Source organism: Callorhinchus milii, unplaced genomic scaffold (genome assembly GCF_018977255.1).
Source record: "Callorhinchus milii isolate IMCB2004 unplaced genomic scaffold, IMCB_Cmil_1.0 Scaffold25, whole genome shotgun sequence".
Classification (NCBI taxonomy): domain Eukaryota; kingdom Metazoa; phylum Chordata; class Chondrichthyes; order Chimaeriformes; family Callorhinchidae; genus Callorhinchus; species Callorhinchus milii.
Genome location: NW_024704766.1, coordinates 7,338,119 through 7,357,574, shown reverse-complemented (window position 1 = coordinate 7,357,574; position 19,456 = coordinate 7,338,119). Strand labels below are relative to the sequence as shown.

General features: G+C 46.4%; 2 protein-coding genes across 2 annotated transcripts; one reads left to right on the top strand and one right to left on the bottom strand.

The window, feature by feature from the left end:
• Window positions 1-2,641: 2,641 nt before the first annotated feature.
• cryabb (crystallin, alpha B, b) lies at window positions 2,642-5,976 on the bottom strand. The gene is made up of 3 exons (XM_007911619.2): window positions 5,627-5,976; window positions 3,574-3,696; window positions 2,642-3,075 (listed from the first exon to the last, which is right to left on the bottom strand). The coding sequence occupies exons 1-3, from the start codon at window positions 5,831-5,833 to the stop codon at window positions 2,872-2,874; spliced, it is 534 nt and encodes a 177-aa protein (XP_007909810.1). The 5' UTR covers window positions 5,834-5,976; the 3' UTR covers window positions 2,642-2,871.
• A 2,250-nt stretch (window positions 5,977-8,226) lies between these two features.
• Window positions 8,227-10,637, top strand: hspb2 (heat shock protein, alpha-crystallin-related, b2). Its single transcript, XM_007911618.2, has 2 exons — window positions 8,227-8,490; window positions 9,989-10,637. Exons 1-2 carry the CDS (start codon window positions 8,397-8,399, stop codon window positions 10,420-10,422), a joined length of 528 nt encoding a protein of 175 aa, XP_007909809.2. The 5' UTR covers window positions 8,227-8,396; the 3' UTR covers window positions 10,423-10,637.
• The last annotated feature ends 8,819 nt before the right edge of the window (window positions 10,638-19,456 follow it).

Below are 19,456 nucleotides of genomic sequence, written 5' to 3'. Positions count from 1 at the left end.
CGAGCCCAGGGCACTATCTGAAAAGAGAAGGGAGTTTCTCCTGGTGTCCCGGCCAACAAGCCCCCAAATAAACTTGGTCACTCACTGTTTGGCTGTTTGTGGGACGTTGATGTGTGCAATTGGCTGCTACATTTTGCCCACAAAATACACAGCCAATCCACTTTATAGTGTATCCTGTCAAGCGTTTTGAGACATCTCGATGACAACAGCAACAAATAGGATTATTATTAAATTGCCGTTGGATTGGAAATAATTCACCATTGCATGTTTGTCTTTTTTTTCCAGTGTGCACACTTCTATAGCACCACCTACGGCAACTCTTACAACAAGGAAGAAAAGTTGCAGAGAAGTAAGTGACAGAAGTTGAAGAGTTACTGCACAGTGTAGTGACTGTGGATTAAACAAAATAGGTATTAAGCCACTTCCCATGTAACCACAATAATAAGTAATTGACCAGGCCATCCTCCTCCCCCGCCTCGCCTCCCTCATCCACCTCAGTGGGTCCGCACTCGCATGGTTCGAGTCCTACTTAACCAAACGCCTTCATTTCATCTCGGCAAATGGTTTCTCCTCCCTCCCCCGCCTGGTCACCTGTGGGGTTACCCCAGGGCTCCATCCTTGGCCTCTTCTTTTTCTCATCTACACGCTCCCTCTTGGCAATGTCACTCTCGTATTCAAATCCCTTCACTCCCTCCCTCTCTGACCTCCTCACTCCCCAATCCAATATCCGGTGTCTCTGCTCGACTGGCACCGGCTCCGCTCGTCCCTCGCACCCTCCGCCCCATCATCGGAGCTCAAGCTTTCAGCCACTATGCACCGAAACTCTGGAACACTCTCCCTCAGTCCCTCCGCCTTGCTCCCTCTCCTCCCTTTTTCAAGTCCCGCCTGAAAATCTTCCTTTTTGACCATGATTATGCACCCCGCCACCCCACCCGGCTCGGAGTCAGGCTCCGCCACTGTTAAGCGCTCTGAGACGCTGCCCTGCAAGTTGATGTTGTTGTAATAATAATCCTTGTATTCGATACAGTCACTTCATTTTACAGTGTGTCCTGTGAAGCGCTTTGAGACGTCTCAACGAGGTGACGAGGCTCTGTATCAAATGCAAGGATTATTATTATTATCATGAATAATCATAATAATAAGATGGAATGAAGTACATGAACCTGACTTGTACAAGTTACATTTTTCTCTCAAACTCCCCCAGATTTTCCAAAGGAGCAGCATATCTACCCCGGACACCAGCCGGAGCTCGAGCTCCCTCACTTGAAGAAGCTCCCGCTCAGCACCTACCAGCAGGAGATCTCGGAACCAGCGCTACTGTCTCAGCATTGGGGACAGGCAGAGACCCTCCCTCTGGCCAATGATACAGATTCGCCCGAGCAGGAGACGCTGGACTCGTTGCTGTGCGGACCTTGTGCGCCAGGGAGGCTGCTCCCGGCCAAGGTCCAAGCGGCCAAGGAGGAGGACGTGGAATGTCGCCTGTCTCTCCCGACCAAGATTGTCCCGATCCCCGAACCTGTCGGGGATAACCAGACCCTCTCGCTGCTGTGCAGACCCTGCACCCCCACCGAGCCCTGCCTGGTAAAGGACCCCGGACCTCATGAGAACTACGTGATGCAGCGCTGTGGCCCCAGGGTCTTTCAGAAAATCTGTTTGCCGGTGATCACAGATTCGCAGCAAAAGACAGAGGAAAATAAAACCTGAAATTATTATTTTTGTTTGCTTGTTTTTTAGCGTTTTATCAGTCGGCGGTGGAAACAGCTCAGCAATAAATAGAATAGCGCATCTTCCCCCCCACACCCCCCACCCACTCTCCTCCCCACCACACATCTCCCGGGACTGAAATTCGTCACGGTCTTACTCTTAAGACCATCACCTCTCCATGTGAGATGGGTGACGGTTCTTCCACTTGGCTTTTATTTCCTTGCCTGACTTAAACAGAAAACCAGTTCCAAATTGAGTGTGAGGCTTCCTGTGATGAGGATGGCGTGGCTACGGGATAGGTGGTGAATGGGTCTTTTTTTGTGGAGAGATAAAGCCTCGATATATGTATATGTGTTTGCGTGAAATGAGCCACTTATTAAAGTATATTATTAGATATTATTATTATGGAATTGTGATATGCAAAATGCATATTAACTTTGGTCATTTGCTCCGTGAGGCAAAGCTCTTTGAAATGTCCCACTGTGTAGTGGTTAGAGCACTCACCTCACAAGCGAGAGGACCTGGGTTTGATTCCCGGACAGGATGAAACCTTAGGCAAGTTTCCTTACTCCACACACCTGTGTTTAACAGGAGTAAGTAGGAACCTGTTGGTTAGTTGATTAGCGGATCGCTTTTCCGGGGATAATAATCCCTCCAAAAAAGTAAACAATAATAATAATTTGGTCACTCAATCCACGGCTGTTTGTGGGAACGCTGCTGTGTGCAATTGGCTGCCACATTTCGCCCACAAAATATACAGTCAATTCACTTTACAGTGTATCGTGTGAAGCGCTTTCTGACGTCGTGATAAGGCGCTGTATCAAATGCAGAGATTATGATTATTATTATTATATACTGTATAATAGTTGGGATTTGACAGTAAATTATTGTTGAGACCAGTGGATACTTGGAGCAAATAAGGAAACTCGAGAAGTTGTTTTCTTTTCCCCCAAATATCTGGACTTTATTGAAATGAAAGTCCTGCTATGGCAGTCATGGTTAATACTTATTTGCGGCCTAACAGAATGCGAGGAATGTTGGATTATAACAGATCGGTTACAAAAAAAAAGTTACACATCAAAAGCAAAAGGCCCGAAAAAGAGAGAGAAAAAAAATAACTCGAAATGGCTTGGGGCGAGGTTGGGAGCGAGAGGGGCAGATAGACGTCTACTTCTTCTGAGGCCCGGATAGGGCTGGCTTTTCCTCACGGCTGATGGGAACCGCTCGTTCCGGGACGTCAGACATGTTGCGGGGGCCGGTGACTGTGAGCACTCCATCAGCAGACAGGGAGGAGGTGATGAGAGCGGGGTCGACCCCAGCGGGCACCTTGTACCTTCGGTGGAACTCTCTCGAAACGTAACCGTGTTCATCCTGCCGAACGACACAAGGAGAGAGAAAGAGAGAGACATCGCTTTGGACAAACGGCCAGGCACAAACACGTATTGGTCAGCGCGCTCGCCTCGCGAACGAGAGGACTCGGGTCACTGCTGGAGTCGAACTAGATATAAGCACATAGCTTACCATTGAGGGTGCTGTTTGGGAAATTCTCCCGCTGCTTGTCCAGCTAGGACCACCCTGCCCATTGGGGCTTTGGCTGCAGGGCTAACAAGGAGCTGAGGGGGAGGATTCCCTGCCCCCTGTGACTGGTCGGCCCTTCCAGGTCCTGCCGATGAGCCGGGCTGTGCTGTCATCAGCAGTGAGTGCCCTGGAGGGAGTACTTCGGACTGATCTGACTCAGGAACCGGATCCCTGAGACCGCCACAGAGGGCTGGTTTGATTCCGACGTTCCTGGCAGGCAGGTCACCTTGGAGCCGGTTCAGTGGCAAGGACACTGCTTACCTCCTCCCCCGCAAACAGGGTCAAACGTACCTGCCGTTCTTCATGCTGGGCTTGAACTTCAATGAAATCCCCCAGAACCTTGACTCGGAGATCTTCTGGTGTGAATTGTTTCACGTCAAGATGAATGCTAAATTTATCCTTGTCGAGTCTTAGCTGCAAGAATGAAAGCACACGGACTCAGAAACAAGATGAATATTTCCCCCACCGCCCCCTCCTACTCCCAAAGTTGCTGAGCTTTACTCCGGTTGTTAACTTTTGAGCCAGGGCTGAGACGAGGAGGTCATTGGACGAGAATAACCCTGAGGAGAATGTCACTGTACATGGTCCATCAACAGCCCTTAGACATAATAATAATAACAATAACAATAATAATAATAAATGATAATAATAATAATAATAATCCTTGCATTGATAGAGCGCATTATCACATCTTCTATTTGGCTCAAAGCGCTTCACAGAATATACCGTAGAGTGGAGTGACTGTATATTTTGTGGGTGAAACACGGCAGCCAATTGTGCACAGCAGCGTCCCACAAACAGCCGTGGATTGAAGTGACCAAATTTGTTTTAAGGGATTATTATCCCAGGAAATCCAATCTGCCAATCGACTAACAACCGGATTCCTACTTACTGCTGGGTAAACAGAGGCGTGTGGATTAAGGGAACTTGTCTAAGGTTTCACCCTGCCCCGGAATCAAACCCGGGTCCCCTCGCTTGCGAGGCGAGTGCTCTAACTGATATGCTATAAGAGAAGAATTTTCCGCAGGTCAAATTTTCAGCTAAAAGGTGCTGTGCGGGTTAAGACTGGGTGCAATTTAGTGTCTTGTGCTCAGCTGGAAAGTTTGACACAGGCGGGGCAGTAAGTTAACCTCTGGACTATATGAGGTGCTGTGGAGCTGGGGATTTGAGTGAAAAGGTGGACCTCCAGAATGTGAGGGAAGTGGAAAGTGAGATGGGGTTGGAGGTGGGGGTCAAGTCCACAATGTTGGTGTGCAACATGGAAGAACTATTAAAAAAAATAATAAATTGGTCACTCAATCCACGACTGTCTGTGGGACGCTGCTGTGTGCAATTGGCTGCCGCGTTTCGCCCACAAAACACAAAGTCACTGCACTTTAGAGTATAATCTGTGAAGTGCTTTGAGACGTCTCGAAAACTTGATAAGGCTGTATGAAACAAACAGATTATTACTATTATTATTAAGTAAAACACGCACAACCACAAAGAGCGTGAAACCTCAAACGTTGACTCACTTTCCTCTCTCTCTAGATGCTGCCTGACCTGCTGAGTGTTCCCAGACACTTCTATTTTTATCACAAAGAGCGTGACTCTGATCCCTGCCGCTGGTGTTGCTTTCTCTCCCAGGACAGTTTGTTGACCAGCCTGTCAAGCGGACATGAGACATTCCTTACACAAATAACTTGATTTGGTCAAACCTGGTTTGACACATCGCATCCAGGCATCAGCCTGGCTCAGTTGGTGGAGCTTTCTCTCACCTCTGAGTCATAAGGTTGTGGATTCAAGCCCCGGTTCAAGCCCCAAAGACTTTGAGCTCTGAGTCTATTTGGGGGATTGTTGGCCAGGAAAACCGGGAGAAAGGTCCTTGCCTCGATCTTGTAAACACTAACCAAACAGTGAATGCAAAACCATCATTTAAACCCAACCCCAACAACTTGCATTTATACAACACCCTTCACATGGGTCACATCTTGGAGCGCTTAACAGCAAGATTTGGCTCCGAGCTGGGGAGAGAGGGGAGGTGACCGAAGGTACTATCAAAGTGGAGAGTTATCAGGTGTGGTTTGAAGACGGGCAAAGAAGGGGGCAAGATGGAGGCGAGGGGTTCCAGCGATTCGAGGTATAAGAATAAGTGGATAATTGGCTTCTAATTTAATAAGCATCAATTGCAAGAATTATTATTATCATTATTATTATTATGAATTTACTGTTTCTTGCCTGCCAAGTGATAGACAAAAAAAACACAAGTGGGTCTCAAGTTTAACAACAACAACAACAACAGGTATTTACACAGCGCCATCATGCAGCTGACGTCTTGGAGAGTTTAAACAAGGGCAGAACCTACCTCGGAAAGTCCTGAGTCCAACCAGTTCGCCAGGCGGAAGAAGGGAGTTGGGAATCTCCAGTAGAAGGGGTTGATGAGGGCGGAGAAGCCGGGAAAGAGCTCGGAATCTACATGTTCCCCAAAATGCTGATCGAAGACACGTGTGGGGAAAGGGGAGCTGGAGAAAATGGGCCGACGAAACCATGGGCTCTGGACTGTGATGTCCATCTCCACTTCTTGTTGACGTCTTTGGGAATTGTGGCAAATGACTTCAACCGAGAGCTGTTTATGATGGTCAGCTGGTGTCCAACTTCTTTATATACACACACACACACATGAGCGACACCCACTCATTGAACTTTCTGGAAAACTGACGCAAGGTTGACTGAGCCCTTTGGGTGACTTCATTCTTTAGGGATTGGTTCATTTCGGGATTAAAGGGACTTTAATCAGACTTGTTGCCTTCCCCTTTTTTGGCAAAGCATCAGCCGGATGGTCAAATGGTCTCATTCGACATTCAAAAACCTCCCGAAACCGTGCGTTCGTATTGTGATGATTTATGAGTTTTCTTGGCGATTAAGGATTCGATGAACAAAAAAAACCTCTCTCTCCCTCTACCTTTTGTCGTGTCCTCGCTGAGGGTTAGGCAAGATCCCAATTCACAGAGTGACGTGTTTGAGAGCTCATGTGTTGCGGTGTCTATGGATAGGTATATATAGTCTGTTGCTAATAGGCTCATATCAGTTACCCTTGAACTCCGTCCAAGTCGATATTTCCAGCGAGACTAAATTGGTGCTCTTACTCTCTTTTTAACTCCTTCGATTGTGACCTATTCCTGCAGTCTCTTTTGCAAAGTGTAACGATAATAATAATAATAATCCTTCCATTTGATACAGCGCCTTATTATAATTATTGTTGAGGATTTCCAGGGATATACTGTAAAGTGGATCGACTGTGTATTTTGTGGGCGAAACGCGGCAGCCAATTGCACACAACAGCGTTCCCACAAACAGTCTGAACTGAGCGGCTAAATTATTATTTTTTAGTATTTGTATTTGTTGACAGAGTGAAACTCACTTGTCAACCTTTTATTTTTTTGTTAAAAAAGAGGACCCATCAAGCTTGATGACTTAACCCCTCAAGGATAAGCTAGACCAATCTTAACCCTTTGGAGAGATGTCTCCAAATGCTTGGCAGGATTTCACTTCACAAGTGTAGTGACTGTGTAGGTGAACAAGCATAAACATCAACTAACGTTAAAGTTTGTTAGCGCTGAAACAAACTGATATAAGTCTGTTGGCTGGAACTTTAATCCTCTGTCTAGATCTTGTCCCAGTTCAGGTTTGATACTGAACAAAACAGAATATTCTAAATCAGGCATTATTATTATATTATATATTATATTATAATAATTATAATAATAATCCTTGCATTCAATATAGCGCCTCATCATGTCGTCATTGAGACATCTCAAAGCGCTTATAAGACATGATTTATTGTAAAGGGAATTGACTGTATACTTTATGGTCAAAATTACGTTGGGTGCTTTCAAATTTGGAATCTTCATACAGTATTTCTGAAAATACATTGATAATAATCTTTCCATTTGATACAGAGCCTTACCACATTGTCGAAAACTCTCTGTCACGGGATTTACTGCGAAGTTCAGTGTCTGTGTGTTCGTGGGCGAAATTGCAAATGGAAGGGATTTAGAAGATTCGTTTAAATAGCTTGCGAAAAAACAAGTTCTACAGCAACACAAAGCGAGGTTTATGGTAGAAACACAATCATGTTCTGTGTTGGAAACCAGGAGAAGAATTTGATGCTAACTGTACCGCATTGTTTAAATATTCTTGTTTTTTTGACCAGTGGAGCTCTTTTCGATTCTGTTTTGCAGGTCTGCGACGTGTTTACAAAACACACATTTATAAGTGACAGAAAAGACTGTGTCTGACTTGCATCTAAATCTCCTCTCCAATGCATGTATTATCTACATTTAGTTGAATCATTATTTTGTTGGTTTGCATACAAAAACACATACTACGTTTCGCAAACAAAACATACAGTCAATTCACTTTACAGTATATCCTGTGAAGCGCTTTGAGTCGTCTCGAAGATGTGATAAGGCGCCGTATCAAATGCAAGGATTATTATTATTAGTCAAATCCTGTGAAGTGCTTTGAGATGTAAAAGGCACTGCATAAAATGCAAGGATCATCATCATTATTATTGTTGTTTGAACTGAAAAGTGAGATAATAAAAACGTTGCTACGGCAATCTTTTCGTATAGTTAGGATCAAAGTTAATAACACGGGCTTTACCTTCCTCATCCGTGCCTTTGACTCCACATGTTAACAGTGCATCGAGTGATATTTTTTTCCTTTATTATTGAAAATAAAGTATCATTTGTCCGTACAAACAGAGTTGACAGCATCATGTCAATTTAAAGAAGTTATTGAGCGATCTGGACATGTCTCTCTCTTACTCTCTCTCTTACTCTCTCACTCTTGCTCTCTCTCTCTCGCTCTCTCTTTGCCATTGCTGAGTTTCCCCTCCTGGGCTATGAGAGAATATATTGGTCTATTTCTGTCCTTGGTTGTCAGTTGCCGCCTTCAGAAATCTCCTCAGATAAATTGCAGCATAGTCTCGCGGATTCCTGAGACTGAGCGACTCTCTCTGATATCTGTGTCAAACAGGGAATCAGACAGACTAGCAGTAGGGAGCTTTAGATTTTTTTTCAACAGGTCTTCTCTCTCCGTCTCTCTCTCTCTCTTTCACACACGTACACACAATGGAACAGAAGACAATCCCACATGCTTACCCCATGAGTGTAGAATACGAGAGTGAGATCCCCGCTAGAATCTATGATCAGAACTTTGGGGAAGGTAAGGCTTATTTTGACTGGCAGCACTTTAGTACTTTACCTGCGTGAAGTGCGCAATATAATAATAATATAATAATAAACCTTGCATTTCGCACAGCGCCTGATCACGTCGTTGAGACGTCTCAAAGCGCTTCACAGAATATATTGTTCAGTGGATCGATTGTGTATTTTGTGGGAGGAACTTTATTAAAATATAAATGCTTTATTCATCTGTACGGTTGTTGAACGTATATTTGAATCTTTTATGTCTTAACCCAAATTCTCCTTGTTCGAATGTTATGCAATCAGTTGAAATATTCACAAAAAGTTTGGAATATTCATGGTGCAAATAGGCCAGAAGGGAACCATTCTATTTTCTATTTTGTTGCCATTTTATACGCTTCGAAACATAATTCTTTTTGGGTCGTCTTCCCCCCTCCCTTCTCATCTCCCATCCTCAGCTCCGTTTCCTAGCCAGAAGTTTGGGGAGAAAGGAACTGTTTAACAGCAAGATTAACAACAACCACAATTTGCATTTACATATCACCTTTCACACAGAGCAGCGACCCAGAGCACTCAACAGTGGCGGAGCATGACGCTGAGCCGGGGGGGGGGGGGGGGAGGGGGGGGAATGGATGGGGGAGAGGATGACCGTAGGCTAAAGAGGACGTTTTTTTTAGGCATAACCTGAAGGAAGGGGCGAGGCGGAGGGATTGAGGGAGAGTGTTCCAAAGTGGCTGAAAGTGTTTCAGTGTAAATTGCTTTATGTTGTACTTTGAGATTGTTGGCGTCAGAGCTCAGTGTACAATAGGATTGAGGGGAAACAGCACATCTATTAGTGACAAGTGGAGTTGAGGTTTTGAGGGTAGGATAGGAATAAAAATAATAATATTTCTTGCTCCTAATCACTGTCGTTAATGTGTGCAGTGTGTATTTGCCCACAAAATATACAGTCAATTCACTTTACAGTGGGTCCTCTTTGAGACGTCGCGAAGACGTGATAAGGCGCTACATCAAATGCAAGGATTAGTAATATTACAGTGTATCCTGTGAAGCGCTTTGACATGTCTCAACAACATAATCAGGTGCTTCTAAATCAAAGGGAATGATTATTATTATTATTATCAAGGCTTGCTCATCAATAAAAATGAAAAATATTTTCCAACATGAAAGGTGCTATACAAATGTAATTTGTTGTTATATAAAGATATAAAGTTTTCAGAGGTTTTCGAAGGAAAGGGGAGAGAGCACACAGTTCAAGGACCTTGAACATTAACCCGTTGGGAGACATCGGGAAGTGACATGTTGTCAGTATTGATTTGCAAATGTTCCCAGTTTGATCCACTTCAAATAAAATAAATAAATAAATTTCACCCACAAAATACAGTCAATCCACTTGACAGTATGTCCTGTGAAGCGCTTTGAGACGTCTGAACTACGTGATAAGGCGCTGTATCAAATGCACAAATTATTATTATTATTATTTATCATTATTATTTCCATCAAATCAATCCTTCCAGGTCTGTCACCGGAGGATATTTTAGCGCCCACACTTTACCACGGTTACTACATCAGACCCAGGATCAATAAGCAATTGGATCGAGGCTTTTCGGCGTTGACAACAAAGGACGACAAGTTCCAAATCCTGCTGGACGTGTGCCAGTTCCTGCCAGACGAGATCTCCATTCGGACAATAGATAACCTGCTGGAGGTGACCGCACGCCACCCCCAGAAGATGGATAGTTACGGCTTTATCTCCAGGGAGTTCACCCGCACATACATCCTGCCTCTTGATGTGGACCCGCTGTTGGTCCATGTCACCCTCTCCCACGATGGCATCCTGTGCATCGAGGCAGTGAGGAAAGGCGAGGCGACCCAGCCACAAGTTTGCCCAGTGAAGATCCACATTGTGCCACCTCCCGCACAGCCTGGCACGGCGAAGGAAAAGGAATAGTCAACCAACAAGGGTGGATCCTGAACAGAAAAGATACATGTTCAACTGACCCTATTTACACGTTCTTTGTTGGCCGGGTTAAATCATCGATAAGGTGTTTCTATTACGTCCGTTGTGTTCTAAGTCGGGGGGGGGGCAACCTGTTGGCTGCCGAGGGCTGAAAGCTCTATTTGAGAAACGTCTGTGAGCCCCATAAGTAATATTTTTATGTTTCCCTTCCAGAAACATAACTTATAAGGGTTATAGAGGTGGGTTGGGGGGGCGTGGGTGAAATTGGCCCATGTGCTGCCAGTTGGACTACCCTTTTCTAAGACAAACAGATCAGAAGGCTGCACGGTCAGTCACTGAAGAGTGTGTTGTTAGCTGACTTTATCCAGGTCAGGATTTGGGGGCATTACAATAGGTCTCAGTGTAGAGATTTAAAAGATTAAACCAACACTTGCGGTACTGTGTCCCAATCAAGAATAAGTGTTTTTTAGGGGGTGGGGGAGGGGGCAGAGGGAGGGAGAGGGGCTGGCGGAGCGGAGAGGAGATGGGGGAGGGAGGAGGGGGAAATGAAAAGAAACTAACAAAAAATATCCCCCCAAATCATTGCCTAATGTCGTGAACAGCTCCTTAATATTGCAATGTCACCATTTAACAGGCAGTTTGTATCCAGACAATAGACTGTGTAAATAGGGTCATCGTGAATAGTGCCCATCATTGGGGTTTCTTGTTGCTTATCGCACCTTAAGAGGATCTTATAGGTTTATTGATAATTGGCTTCTTATTGACTTATTGGTAATTAACTCTTGATGATATTGATGTAAGTTTGTCTCCATCCTTTATCGTTCTGAATTTCCTTTTCAACTTTTCAACCAACACAGCTTTTCTCCAGCGATAAAACACTCAACATTGAATGCCTTTTTACCGTCTCTCTTGCTGTAAATTCCAACTACTTATTTTGCCACTTAACAACGGGAGGCGAGGAGAATAATAATAATAATAATAATATTAATAATAATAATAATAATCCTTGCATTTGATACAGCATTTTATCACGTCTTCAAGACGTTCCAAAGTGCTTCACAGAATATACTGTAAAATGTAGTGACTCTATATTTTGTGGGCGAGAATGAGGGAAATACACAGAACTTGTCCTTCGAGTGAGACGTTAAACCGTCTGTGCCCGGGTTCAGTTGGACATTAAACATATTTGAAAAAAGGGAGTTTCTCTCTCTCTCAGTCGTGGTGAAAGAATCCCCCAGATAATAATGGTCGCTCATTTCATGGTTGTTTGCCAGACGTCGCTGTGCGCAAATCGGCTGTTGCATTTGACCACAAAACACACAGTCTCTACACTTAACAAACGGTCAACAACAACAACAACTTGTATTTATATAGCGCCCTTCACGCCTTGCAGCATCATAGAGGACTTGGCAGTGACGGAGTCTGACCCCGAGCCAGGGGAAGAGGGAGGGGGGAGGTGACTGTAAGCACAATCAAAAAGGAAGGTCTTTAGGCAGGATTTGAAAGTGGGGATGGAGGGCACAAGGCGGAGGGATTGGGGGAGAGAGTTCCAGGGCGGAGGGGAGAACGTGGAGTGGAGGGAGCAAGGGACAGACCGGGGGCTGGAGCCGGCTGAGCGGAGGCAGTGGGTGGTGGAGTTGGGGGGAGGTAGGGGGGGAGCTAGTTGGAGAGGGAGGGGGTGTGAGGGCATGAAGGGATTTAAAAACAAGTATGAGAATCTTGAAGACGATTCGTTCGGTGATTGGGAGCCAGTGGAGCCTGGGCTAGAACTGCTGTGATGGAGATCAGTGCGATAGCTTAGTGACTCATTTAAGAAGCAGGTCGATGTGGGGGAGAAAGGTAAGCTGTGGATCGAGCTTTGAGACATCCTCCCGACATGGAAGACTCTGTATCAAATGTAAGGATTACTGTGAATCTTAACAAGTGCAGAAGGCTTTGCATTCTCGGTGGGTGGTGAAGTGGGGTGGGTGGGGGGGTAGGGGAGGAGGGTGGGTGCGAAATAACTGAGGTCGCATTGATGGGAAAAAACATCACGTAAGAAATACCAAGTCATTGGCATTTGGCAACTCACCCGGAGACTCTCCAACTTCCGTTACTTTAGTGAGTGACATTTAACAGGTGTGTCAAGCTAAATATTTCATGGAGCCCTTAACCACCCATTGATAGAATTGTTTTTGCCCAACCGGGTGTCTGACGACGACAACAACAACAACAAGATTACATTTGTATAGCGCTTTTCACGTCGGGAGGACGTCCCAAGGCGCTGAAACACACGGAAACCCATCACCGTGACCAGCCGGGTGTCTGACACACACGGAAACCCATCACCGTGACCAGCCGGGTGTCTGACACACACGGAAACCCGTCACCGTGACCAGCCGGGTGTCTGACACACACGGAAACCCGTCACCGTGACCAGCCGGGTGTCTGACACACACGGAAACCCATCACCGTGACCAGCCGGGTGTCTGACACACACGGAAACTTGTCACCGTTGCTTAAGAGTCTCCAAACCCAACTGAGAATTCCCTGCCTCCCACCTACACACGGAAATCCGAGAGATAGATTGCTGGACTGGAATGCGCTCTCTCTCTCTCTCTCTCTCTCTCTCTAGAGGAATGCATCCTGCTTCACTAATTCCGGAGAGTATTAGGCGCAGGTTGGCAAAAGCCAAGGTTTAGGGACATCAGAGTGTGCGTTGGGGTAACTGCTGGAGTATAAGCAGCTGAGATAGAATAACGTCCTGAGCCATTTATAAAACGCTCACACCTGTCGCTCGCACTCACATTTAGCTGACCGCAAAGCTCTACGGCAGGTCAAGGACAGGGTGGGGGGGTTGGCGGGGGTTTGGGAGGTGGCTGGGGGGGAGGTGAGCAACAGCTGAAATGATGACGAGTGAGCTAAGAAATCAAGGGCTTGGTGTTGTAACACTATATCCATCTCAGGGAGATGTGAAACTCTTGGATAAACTGGAGATGATGATAACATAAAGCTGCACATAAAAGTAAGGATGATTACTTTATGAGCTTCATAACGGAAAACAATGCAGGGAATTTAAAGACCGGCCCTCACTGGGAGTCTCGCCATTCTCCTCTGATCTCAGACCACGAGTGCAATGCGTTCCTGATGCACTCACCAGCTGTTCAACACTTCCTAAACACACTCACAAAAACATGTGGTCATTTCAATCCACGACTGTTTGTGGTACACCATTGTGCGCAATTGGCTGCCGCCTTTCGCCCGCACGTTGCACAGTCAATCTGCTTTACAATATATTTTTTGAGACGTCTTGACGACGTGATAAGGCGCTATGTCAAATGCAAGGATTATTAGCATTAATAATGATAATCTCTCTTATTCGAGCGCAAAGCAAATGCAAGAATTATTATTATTATTATTATTAATAATGGTGCCGGTATTTGTTTGCGACACCCAGCCTGATAAGCAGAACTGAAATATCTGAGTGTTATTCTGGGCAGACACAGCAGAGAGCTGATGGGTGTAATTGGCAAGCTTTTATCAGAGCAATGCAGTATGTAGGAATGTGCCATGTCTGGCCAAGTGATTCTCCCCACAGGCTGTGGTTTTAATATCTCTCCTGCCTTGGGCTGGCCAGCCTCGCCGGCCTCTGCATCTATCTCCCCAGAGCTTCTTTTCTGCTGTTGCTCAGCATTTATGTTGAAGCTAAACCTTTTCCCTCATACAGACAGAGAGAGGCCTTCACTTCACAGCTGCTTGGCGAGAGACATTACGTGAAGCGCTTTGAGACGTCTCGACGACGTGATAAGGCGCTACATCAAATGCAAGGATTATTATTATTATTATGAAGTGAGAACAGTCTCAGTGACGGTGTGTCTCAAGATCCGGTACATGATGGAAAAGGGAAGGGAGGGTTTAGGAGGAGGGATGAGGAGGGTTGGAGGCTTGTGTAGAATGCAATCATCGATGCGGATTTAGTTGGGTTAAATAGACAGTGTTCGCTCTGTATCACATTATGTAATCCAACATAAACTTGACATTATTCTTCTCCCACTGTATCAAGATCCTTCAAAAGAGAAGACACTCAAAAAGTGTACCCAATGTGGGCTAACAAACTCAAATGTCCAGAAATAGTCATCATTTATAATAATGATAATAATAATAATAATAATAATAATCCTTGCATTTGATATAGCGTCTTATCACTTCTTGACACTTCAAAACGTTTCATAGAATATACTGTAAAGTGGAGTGATTATTTATTTTGTGGGCGAAACGCAGCAGCCAATGGCGTACAGCAGCGTCCTACAAACAGCCATGGATTAAGTGACCAAATTATTATTATTTATTTATTTTGAAGGGTTTATTACCCCCTGAAAGCGATCCACCAATCAACTAACAATCTGGTTCCTAATGACTGCTGGTAAACAGAGGTGTCCTCCTCGACCTATCGGCCGCATTCAATACGGTCGACCACTCTATCCTCCTCCACCGCTTGTCCTCCCACCTCAATCTTCAAGGCCCTGTCCTTGAGTGGTTTAGGTCGTATCTCTCCCAGCAACTTCATTTTGTCTCTGCAAACGGCGTTTCCTCCACCCCCCGCACTGTCTCGTGCGGTGTCCCTCAGGGCTCTGTCCTCGGTCCCCTCCTCTTCACCCTCTATATGCTCCCCCTGTGGTGACATCATCCGCAGACATGGGGTTAACTCCCACATGTATGCGGATGACACCCAACTCTACCTTTCCTCCTCTACCCTCAACTCCACGACCCCCGATGTCCTGACAGCTGTCTGTCCGACATCGAGTCCTGGACGAGAGACAACTTTCTTCAGCTCAACGTGCGCAAAACTGAGGCCCTCCTGATTGGCTCACGTCAGCGCCTCCGCACCTCAGGCGCTGACAGCATCAGCTCCGCACTCTCCACCTCTCAAAGCCATCAGGAACCTCGGGGTTCTGTTCGACCCTGAGCTGTCCTTTCTCCCTCATATCCGCACCAGAACTGGCACCGCCTTCCATCACCTCTGGAACATCGCCAGACTACGGCACTACCTCACCCCTCACGCGGCTGAAACTCTGGTCCACACCTTTATCACCTCAAGGCTGGACTATGGGAACTCTCTCCTCGCCGGCCTTCCCGACCCTCCCTCCACACTGCAGGTCATTCAGAACTCTGCAGCTCGTGTACTGTCCCGCACCAGACACCAAGACCACATCACTCCCACCCTCACCCTCACCCTCGCCCTCACCCTCGCCCTCGCTCGCCTACACCGGCTCTCCATCCCCCAGAGGATCGAATTCAAGATCCTCATCCTCACCTACAAGGCCATTCACGGCCTCGCTCCCTCCTACCTCTCTGACCTACTATCCCCCTACTTACCTGCCCGTACCCTCCGTTCCTCTGGCTCCGGTCTGCTCCACATCCCCCGCCCCAACCGCCCTACCATCGGTGGCCTTCAGCCTCTCAGCCCCGAGGCTCTGGAACTCCATCCCCCAGTGCCTTCGCCGCTTCCTCCCTTTCCTCCTTCAAGGCCGATCTCAAGACCTTTCTTCAACCGTGCCTTCAGCTCCCCTCTCGACTCTCTACCCCCTCCTCACTCCCTCCCTTCCCTCCCCTCACCCTGACCATTTCCCCCCTCCTCGCTCCCTTCCCTCCCCTCACCCTGATCATTTCCCCCCTTGCTCGGATCCCGACCCAACTGTCCAGCGCCTTGGGACGTCCTCCCGACATGAAAGGCGCTCTATAAATGCAATCTTGTTGTTGTTGTTGTGTGTGGAGTAAGGAAACTTTCCCAAGGTTTTGCTCTGCCCGGGAATCAAACCCAGGTCTCTCGCTTGCGAGGCGAGTGCTCTAACCACTGAGCTACAGGACTCTATTTCACTGCGGCTTTGGTTTACAATGTGATGGCTGACCATACAGCCTGGTGTCTGGTTAATTTGGTCTGAATTCTTTGGAAACCAATAAAACAGTTTTAGAATCCATTGAAGGGACAATGGAGTCACATAAAAGGAAACAAGAACAAACGATGAACGATTTAATGTCACAAAGGAGTGGATGCTCTTTACCTGCCTGATGAGTCCTGAGGAACCTCACAGAGTCATCGGCTGAGTCTTCCTGATCACCTTCATCATCATTATCTAATCATTTGGTCACTCAATCCACAGCTGTTTGTGGGACACTGCTTTGGCAATTGGCTGCTGCGTTTCTCCCACAATATATACCATAATTTATTTTACGGTTTATTCTGTGAAGCGCTTTGAGACGTCTCAAATGCCAGGATTATTATTATTATTATTATTATCATCTTCATCAACGTTCTGCTGATCTGGTCTGAGAAAGTAACCAGAATATCTCAGAGTAAGTGTTCATTTTGTCATTTCCTGGAGTGTGGCCTCTGCAAAGCAGTTGTTTAGTAATAATAAATAATAATAATCCTCAATTTGATGTCGGGTGGAGAACAACAACAACAACTTGCATTTACACAGCGCCCTTCACACAGGATAGTGTCTCAGAGCGCTGCACAGTGGTGGGGTTGGACACTGAGCGAGGCAGGCGGGGGTGGGGGAGCTGACCATAAGCACGGTCGAAGAGGAAGGTCTTTAGTTGGGATTTGAAGTAGATAAAGAGAGGGGAAGCGAAGGGACTGAAGCAGGGAATTCCAGAGGTTAGGGGCGTGGTGACTGAAGGACATTCCACGGGATACACTGTAAAATGTAGTGACTGTGTATGTTGTAATCGCAAATGAGGAGAACAAACGCAAAGGATTACTGTTGTGATTATTCATTATTTATAATCTCCTCTTGATGTGCAAAGTTTATCCACCCAGAAAAGGTGAGTGAGTGAGTGAGTGAGTGAGCGAGCGAGCGAGTGAGTGAGTGAATGAGTGGTTTATCAGTAAACTCCCCCCAGTTCACTTGAGGAAACCAGAAATGTGTTTCTCTCAAAACTCAGGAGGAAGCTAACTAAACCAGCTGTGCATACTGTATTGTCAAGCTGAGTTTCAGTAACTTCCGAGGGATTCGGACCCAATTCAGCATCACTGTCGGTGAAGTCAAATTCCACATGTAACCTCTCGGCAAAACTTGCCATCGGTGAGATTAGGTTGACCTTCCAATACAGTCCTGGGGGAGCACTGCAATGTCAGCCGCGCTGCCCTTTGGATGCTTGTTTAAGTGCACGTCAAATATCCCGCGACTCTTTTGAAAAAGAAAAGGGAGTTTCTCTCTCTCCCGGTGTCCTGGCCAAAAAACCCGAATAAAATTGATCACGTGCTCCCATGGCTATTTGTGGGACGTTGCTGACAAAATGGACACCGTCACTGCACTTTACAGTAAAAATCCTGTGGAGACCTTTGAGGTGTTTTGACAATGTGATAAGGTGTTATATCAAGTGGAAGGATGTTTTGAAATTAAATCCTATTCCAGTGTGCCGGGAGCATCTTCCGTTCTGTAAAGAAGGGAACTTGGTTTTGCATCTCAGACGTTGGATTTAGAAAGTCAACCCAGAATCATCAACCTAGACCTGCCCGGGCAACACGACAAGAGGACTCGGTGTCAGGGGCAAAGGGTAATTTAGGGTCAGGCAGTATTTCTTTTGCACAAAGGGCAATTATCTCCTGGAGCTGCAGGTTACCAGGAAAAGTAGTTGAGACCAGGGTGTCGGACCGTAACAACATTCAAAGAGGAAGGTCTTCAGGTACAACCTGAAGATGGGGAAGGAGGGGGCAAGGTGGAGGGATAGAGGAAGAGAGTTCCAGAGTTTCAGGACGTAGTAGCTGAAAGTGCAGTCACTGACGGTGGAATAGAGAGCACGAGGGCCAAGCAGGAGGCCGGAGCCAGTCGAGCGGAGGCAATGGGTAGTGGGTTGGGGAATGAGCAGGTGGGAGAGGTAGAAAGGTGGAGAGGTAGAGAGGTGGAGAGGGAGGAAGGTGCCAGAGCACGAGTCTGAGGATCTTCAAATCGATCCGTTCGGTGATAGGAAGCCAGTGCAGCCTACTAGCACAACTGTGATGGGGGTCTGGGAGATCAGTGCGATAGTTTAGTGACTCATTTAAGAAGCAAGTCAATGCCGTGATGGGGGTGATGTTCGGGCGGGGAAGTGGGAGAGCGGGCTTGCTAGAGGACAAGATCAGATGGGGGCAAACAGATCTGGTGACCTTCCAATCATGTTTCGATGCAACTTTGCTCCAAGTGAGTTGTTCAGAAATGGATCCTGTCCAACTCAACAGGTCAACTAATATTTTACACGGTTGGAGGAGCACCTTCTTCTGAGGCCGACTAGAGACGAATGTTAATGGAAACAATAACAGATCCTTGATCCACGTGCAGGAGTTAGAAGTTTTGTGACTTTGTCTGTGAATGGAGCCACACATCAGCCCCCACCCCCAGACAATAGACTCTTGTTAGTGCCAGTGGCTCAGTAATAATGCAGAATGTCAGCCTGTTGTTTTTAGCCTCGGTGCTCACACAGCCACATTGATCTGAATCCCTCAGCGATGATGTTTTGGGCTTTGGGAGAAAATGTCTTCGTTTAATCTTCCTTTGGCAACAAGTCCCAATTCTCAGCGTTCCACCACAAGCTGTTAGACAGCTAGTCCCAAACAAAGCTCTTTTTGACAATATCCCGTTCTCATAGTTTGCTAATAATAATAATAATAATAATAATAATAATAATCCTGGCGTTTGATATAGCGCCTTATATCTGTCAGACATCAAGTGTGGCAAGGGAAGCCTCACTCCCTCCCTCGCCTCCTTCAAGGCCCATCTCAAGACCCTCCTCTTCAGCCGCACCTTCGGTCACCCTCCTAACCCCCACCCTCGCTGCCCTCCACCCCTCCTGATCCCAACCCTCAGCTCGGGTTCAAATTTCTGACTGTCCAGCGCCTTGGGACATCCTCCTGACATGAAAAGCACTGTGTAAATGTCATTTGTTGTTGTTGTTATCATGTTGGTGAGACGTCTCAAAGCACTTCACAGAATATACTGGAATGTGGAGTGACTGTGTATTTCTGAGGGCAAAACGTGGCAGCCAGGGAAGGAGTGGTAAGGCG